Raw genomic sequence first — 6,452 nt, 5'->3', positions numbered from 1 at the left:
AGCTGCGGTCCTGCCCCAGCTGGGACATGCCAGGGCCACCCCTGAGCACCCAGGTCTCCCCCCGCCCAGCATGGGTGCTCATTCCCCGGGGGGCTTCGCCCACCTCCTTCTCCCCCCGCGCAGCTCTGCCCAGACCCTGCCTTGCCCCCAGCCCCCCCCTCCCCGGCTGGCCTCGAAACGTGGGGGGCACGGGGAGGCAAACCGGCCCTTGCCGTGGGAAATGCCGGCCGTGGCGTGGCCCGGCTCGCCGCTACGGTCGAGGCACGGCGTGGGGCTGCGGGCACGGTGCTGCCGTCAGCCCGGGGGACTGTCCCCGAGTGGGGCAAAGGACAGAGGGACTTGGCGCGCACGCAGGGCTGTGGGGCGCATCCCGTGGGATGTAGGAGCGGGGCGGAGGGGGGGTGGCACGGGGGACGTGGGACACGGGGGGAAAGGCGGGACGTGGGGCACGGCACGGGGGGCTGGGGGGACACGCAGGGGCCGGCGCGGGTGGCGGTCGTGACCCGTCGGCGGGGCCGGGGCGGCTCCCGGTGAGTCACGGCGCTCCCGCCCGCCGCCCCCCCGGGCCGCCCCATAAAGCGCCGCCGCCCCGATCGCCGCCGCACCATGGACCGGCTGCGCCCCGCCGGTACGGCCGCCGCGGGAGGGGGGGCACGCCAGCCGGGACCACCCCCAACCCCGGGAGGGGGAACCGGAGCGATGCCTGGGGGGGGGGGGGGACGACGGGACGACACACCGGGACCGTTCCGGGGTTTGGGGGATGCTGGGGGGGAACCGTTCCGGGGCTCGGGGGGAGCATCCCGGTGTGCCCGGTGCTGAGCTCCGTCTCTGCCCGCAGGGATCTCGGGACCCCCTGCCCGGCTCCTCCTGCCCCTGCTCTGCTGCGCCCTGGCCGCCCGCTGCACGGGTAAGTGGGGGCTGCTATGGGGGGGGGGGGGGGACAGGGCCAGTTCTGGGCTCTGTGCCCCCCCAAGGGGCCTGTGCGGGGGGCTGGGGCTGAGCCGTGCTCCCGTTTTTCTCTGCGGGACCCTGTGCTCCCACCCACCCCAGAGATGTGGGGTCTCGGGGGGGGGCAGCTCTTGTCGTCCTGCCTCACCCCGCTCTGCTCCCCCAGGTGCCATGGCCCTGAAGCCCCCCAGCATCACCGGCCTGCGGACGCCGGCAGAGCCCCCCCACCCAGGTGAGTGACCCCCGGGGCCATAGCAGGGGTGACCTGGGGATGGGGGGGCTGCAGTGAGACCCCCAGCCGGGAGGAGGCATGGGGGGGGGGGTCAGCTCCTGCACCAGCCCCAGCAGACACACGAGGTGCCAAAATTTTGGGGTGCTGGTGAGGTGGGGGGATATTCCCCTTTGGGGGGGGGGGCAGGCTGCACCTGTGGTCAGGGGCAAACTGGCCCGGGGGGCACCGGGGACCCTCGCAGCCCCTCTGACCCTGCGTCCCCTCTGGCTCCAGGCGAGAGCGTGACGGTCTCATGCGAGGCGGTGAGCAGCCTCCCCGAGCTCACGCTGCTCTACTGGCTGGGGAACGGCTCCTTCGTGGAGAAGCTGCACCCGGACGGGGCCGTGAGCGAGGGAACGGTGCTGTGAGTACGGGGTCGGGGACTCCCGGGGGGCGCAGCGGCAGCGGGGCTGCCTGCGGCTGGCAAAGAGGGGCAGCCTCAGTCGGGGCGGGGACGCCGGGTCCCCCAGCCCAGGGTGGGTGTCATAGAGCCGGGGACGGGCGCTAACGGGTCTCGCTGGGTCCGCAGAGAGGAGCCGCGGGGCTCAGGGGTAGTGCTGTGCCGTGACCTGCACTTCAGCTCCTTCGGTGCCCAGCACCTCTACACTAACTTCACCTGCGTGGTGCTCAGTCCCCTCGGCGTTGACACCAGGGAGGTGCGGTGGCCGCCCCCGGCCCCAGCCCGGGCCCCTGCCGAGAGCGGGGGACTGGGCTGAGACCGGGGAGCAACTCGTGACGGGTGAGCGCCCTGCAGTGCAGGTCCCCGCTCCCACGGCCCTGCACTGCTGCGTGGGGACGTGACGCCTCCATGGAGGTCTGTCTCCGTGCCCCGCCGTGGGGTCCGCACGGCCCCGCGTCTGCCGGCCCTGCTGTGTGTGGGGCTCCCGGCACCCCTCGCTGAGCCGGGACCACTGCCCAGGCCGACCCTGGGACCTGCCCACAGCCGGCTGTGGGACCCCAGGGTTTAATAAAGCATGTGAAGGCTGCCTGGTGTCACCCGTGTCCTGGGGACGGGGCCACCCCTGGGTGCAGAGGGCACCCATGGGGTGAGGAGGGAGGGAGAGGAGGTGGCTCTGGTGACCGCAGAGGGCAGGATCCATCCCTGACCCCCTCCCTGCCCGGCGAGGGGCTGGAGAACCATGGACAGCCCTGCTTCTGCCCTGGGGGTGTCTGGCCTCGTGGCTGCACCCTGCCCTGGAGGAGGAGGAGGAGGGTGGGGAGCCCAGGGGTGCAGGGAACCCCGGGGAGCTGGGCCCATCATGTCCCCCTCTGCACCCAGCGGGGCTCAGAGCTGTCCCTTGGCACGGCACTGCTGAGCCCCACGTGCTGCTCCATGGGGCAGCCCCCCACCCGTCTTGTCCTGACAGGACTCTGGGCACTGGGGCTGGGGTGGCCGGTGCCAGCCCCCTCCCTGCTCCCTCGGGTGCTGGTGGGGGCTGCGATCCCCCCTGGGCTGCAGGCAGCTGGGGACAGGCAGGGGGACAGACCTCGAGCAGGACCCAGGGCACGGTCATCGCTCCGTGGGATGCTCTGGATGCAGGAGGGATGGGGATGGGGCGAGGGGGGTGCTGGAGAAGACCCTGGCTGCTGCCCCCACGAGCTGCCCGCAGCCCAGGGAGCTGCAGGAAACCCCCGGAGACACCCTGGTCCCACAGCAAGTCTTTATTCTTCTGGGAGCCAGGCAAAGGCGAGTGGCGGAGCAACAGGCTGGGCAGGGAAATCCCCAAAAGCAGCCCTGCTGCGTCCCCCCGGTCCCTGTCAGCGCCAGCCCCCCATCCCTGGGGCAGCCCCTTGCAGACCCCACGCTCAGCTGTATCCAAAAGCCCCAGCCGTGGCTCTGCGAAAGGCCTCATCCAGGCTCCGCTGGTGTCCCGGGGCTGCCGGCGCGTCCCGGAGCCGGTGGCACCGTGGCAGGGCTGAGCTGGGCACAGGTGGCCGCCATGCGGGACCCTGCAGCGGGGCTGTCCCCATGCCCCCGGCCCCTCCTGCTGCTCTGACCCATCCCGCCGTCTCCGTGAAGCTGGCGGCTCCCATTCCCGATCCCTTTTCCTTGCTGGGGTGCGGTGGCATCGTGGCTCAGGGGCCGCCGATGACTGCCAGGGCTGTGGCTGCCAGGAGGAGCCCCCAGAGGCGTGGGGGGTCCCTGGGGACGCTCCTGCCTGGGGGTGCCGGAGAGGGGGAGTCAGGGGCAGATGGGGGGGCATGGGGGGGCCCAGCCGGGGGCCACCCTCCCCGGCTGCTGCGGGGGCTCTCAGCTCACCTGCGCTGAAGACGCACGGCTGGGTCTTGCATCTCTTCTCTGCCAAAGAAACCAATTCTGTCTACGCGGCTGCTGCACGCTCCGCACCGCACCGCTCCTCGCCCCGACCCACCCGTGCCGTCCTGCACCGTGCCATGCCGTTCCATGCGTTGCTGCCGAGGGCCCCCATTGCAAACCCCGGGGGAGAGCGGCTGGGAGACGTGCGAAGATGCGCGCCCGAAAGCAAGAGCCCCGCATCACCCCCCCCCCGATTGAGACCCCCCTTTCCCAGCAGAGCTGGTGGGACGGGGCCACCCCCATCCCCTGCACCCCGCAGCGGGGAGGGTCCGTCCGGCGGGGACATCACCTTTCACCAACTCGCAGTTGTAGGTGCTGCGCCTCCCCTGGGAGCGGAGCTGGATGAAGGCTCTGTGCTTGTCGTGGGTGACGTTGGTGACCTCGAAGATCTCGAAGGGTGGGATGAGGACCTCCTCCTCTTTGGGCAAGTAGGAGAAGTTCCTGATGGAGACGCCGTAGCAGGTGTCCACCGAGAAGAAGGTGTCCTGACCGAAGGGCCGGGTGGTCTCTTTCCGGAGGGAGGTGGAGGTGAAGTGGCCGAAGCGGACACGCTGGTGGTGCTGGGCGGTGAAGCGGATGTGCTGGACGCCCCGGTAGACATGGTGGCAGCGGCGGGGCTGGGCATCCCGCAGGGTGCGCAGGGCTTCGCTCATGAGGAAATGCAGCGCCTTGAAGTGGAAAGCACCCAGGTATTCCTCGCGGGAGCGCCCGGCCTTACGCACGGCATCGTTGAACACCTCGTACAGGGGTTCCGGCAGCGTGTACGCCAGGAGGGCGACCGCCTGCTCCGGCCGCAGCGCCGGCAGCAGGGGGACATGGCCCTGTCGGCTCCGCCATTCGGCAGCGGCGAGGGTCCAGGTCTTGGCATAGACGCTGTTGTTGATGAACTCGGTGCGGTTGAGCTCCTCCAGCAGCTCCTCCATAATGTGGCTGCAGCCCTCGTACTGGTCGTCGAAGGCGGTGGGGGCCATGTCCAGTGCCACTTCCTTGATGGTGTTGAGGTCTCGGCGGTGTGGGGGGGTGCCGGCGACCAGGGTCCCGGCCAGCAGCACCAAGCCCAGCGTCAGATGCTCCATGGCGGGCAGAGCCGCCCTGGGGGAAGCCCCCAGCTGCCGCGGTGCTGCAGGCAGGGAAGCAGCCGGTTCCTCCGCAAGCGGCTGGGGAGGTGGGGGAGCGAGAGCCGGGTCAGCTTGGGGGGGGGGCGGCGGGGCCTGGGAGGGGGTTGTGAAGAGAAGCGGGGCAGGCTGGGGGAAAGCAGCCCCAGTTGCATCCCTGGCCAGGGGCACCCTGCTCGGCACACCTCCCAGCACCGGCCGAGACCCCGACCCCATTCCTAGCGTTAAACCCTGCCAGCAGGCGGGCGGCCCCGGTGCCTGGCAGCACAGCCCCGGCAGCCCGCAGGTCTGTGGCATCACCCACGGGGAGCAAACCCCTCCAGGAGCCCCAGCGAGAAGCATTACCTGCACCCCACGGCAGGCGCGGGGTTGGGGTGCTGCTCCCCGGCTCCCACGGCACCCAGCCCCTTGGCACCCACCCGCTGCCGGCAGGAGGAGAAGCCAGAAGCAAGCGCTCTTTCTTTTTATAGCGGTCCTGGCCGGGATTGCTCGGGCCCAGGTCCAGCCCCCACCTCCGTCCTCCCAGTTATTTTTACCGTCCCCCTGCCCCGAGCGCCCAGTGCAGCCGCTGCCCCTCCTGCCTTGCAGCGTGGCTGTGGGGGACGGTCAGGAAACCCCCGTGGGATAAATTGCCTTTGCTTTAACCTGGGGGCAGGCCACCTGGGGAAAACCAGGGTGAGACAAGCAGGACCCTCCGGAGCAGCTCCGGCTGGACGCTGCCCTCCCCAGGCACAGCAGCAGCGTCCCTCCCCAGGTACCCCCCCCGTGTCAGCATGGCCCTGCACGCTCCATGGTGGTTTGGGGGGACAGCACCCTGTTCCCACGGCCCTGGGGGCAAGACAGCTCCTACCTGGGCTGTTCCGGCATTCCTGGTTCTTCTCGTCTGGAAAGCAGGCGGAGGGGCTGGGGTCAGCATCGTCCGCCCTGGGACAGCCCTGGACTGGCAGCCTTCTGTGACGGTCTGACAAATTCAATGTCTCAAACATCTGTTAAAGAGCTTTGCTGGAGAAAACGGCCTCTGTAAAAATGCTGGAGTTTTGTGAACAGGACAATGTGGCCAGAGGAGAGGGCCCCACGGAGGGTGGGAACGCACTTCTCCAAAGCCCCAATTCCTTATCTTAAGTGACCAGGAGAAGGAGCACAGTTTATGCCTTCCCCTATGTGGGGAAGAAGGCCCCACAGAAGTTGGGGCTGTGCTTCTATCTTAAGCGGTCATGCCAGCAGGAAAAGAGAGGCAACTCCACAATGAACCCCCCCCAAAGCTCACTGACCGATTCCCCTGAACCCCAGGTGTGGGAAAAGCGCATGTGGAGATCATCAACTAACACACTATAAAAGAAGAGAGAACGAGCTCTCAGTGCGCGCCCTCCAGAACTGGATCTCTACACTGGCTGGACCAACGCTGGACCCAGGACTGGTGAAACCCTTCTCTTCTTTCTTTTTCTTTCTTTCTTTCTTTCTTTCTTTCTTTCTTTCTTTCTTTCTTTCTTTCTTTCTTTCTTTCTTTCTTTCTTTCTTTTCTTTCTTTCTTTCTTTCTTTCCTTCCTTCTTTCTTTCTTTCTCTCATTCTTTCTTTCTCTCATTCTTTGTCTCATTCTCTCTCTCCCTCTTTTCCTTCTCTCTTTTCCACGGTCCCTACACCTCATCCTTTTAAACATAAACCGTTGACCAAGTCTGAGACTAGGAGCGGACCCAGCCGCCCCTGGGCTCCTCTGTGAGAAGGAGTCCAGAAAGCAAGGGGGTCTGCTCTGAACCTCGTGACTCAACGGGAGGGCTCTCCTTCTGACACAGTTTCATGTTC

The 6,452-nt window shown here is 67.8% G+C and overlaps 2 protein-coding genes across 2 annotated transcripts; one reads left to right on the top strand and one right to left on the bottom strand.

Annotated features, from left to right (window-relative positions):
- Positions 1–561: 561 nt before the first annotated feature.
- On the top strand, positions 562–2,204 carry IL18BP (interleukin 18 binding protein). Its single transcript, XM_052812754.1, has 5 exons — positions 562–628; positions 839–907; positions 1,115–1,180; positions 1,454–1,583; positions 1,749–2,204. Exons 1-5 carry the CDS (start codon positions 607–609, stop codon positions 1,933–1,935), a joined length of 474 nt encoding a protein of 157 aa, XP_052668714.1. The 5' UTR covers positions 562–606; the 3' UTR covers positions 1,936–2,204.
- Positions 2,205–2,866: 662 nt separating this feature from the next.
- ART1 (ADP-ribosyltransferase 1) lies at positions 2,867–5,140 on the bottom strand. Its single transcript, XM_052812974.1, has 4 exons — positions 4,997–5,140; positions 3,826–4,693; positions 3,480–3,518; positions 2,867–3,378 (listed from the first exon to the last, which is right to left on the bottom strand). The coding sequence occupies exons 2-4, from the start codon at positions 4,610–4,612 to the stop codon at positions 3,296–3,298; spliced, it is 909 nt and encodes a 302-aa protein (XP_052668934.1). The 5' UTR covers positions 4,613–4,693; positions 4,997–5,140; the 3' UTR covers positions 2,867–3,295.
- Positions 5,141–6,452: the final 1,312 nt, after the last annotated feature.

The sequence above is a fragment of the Harpia harpyja genome, chromosome 17, assembly GCF_026419915.1.
Source record: "Harpia harpyja isolate bHarHar1 chromosome 17, bHarHar1 primary haplotype, whole genome shotgun sequence".
Lineage (NCBI taxonomy): Eukaryota > Metazoa > Chordata > Aves > Accipitriformes > Accipitridae > Harpia > Harpia harpyja.
The sequence above is the reverse complement of the archived record's forward strand: the minus strand, read 5'-3'. Positions and strand labels throughout refer to the sequence as shown.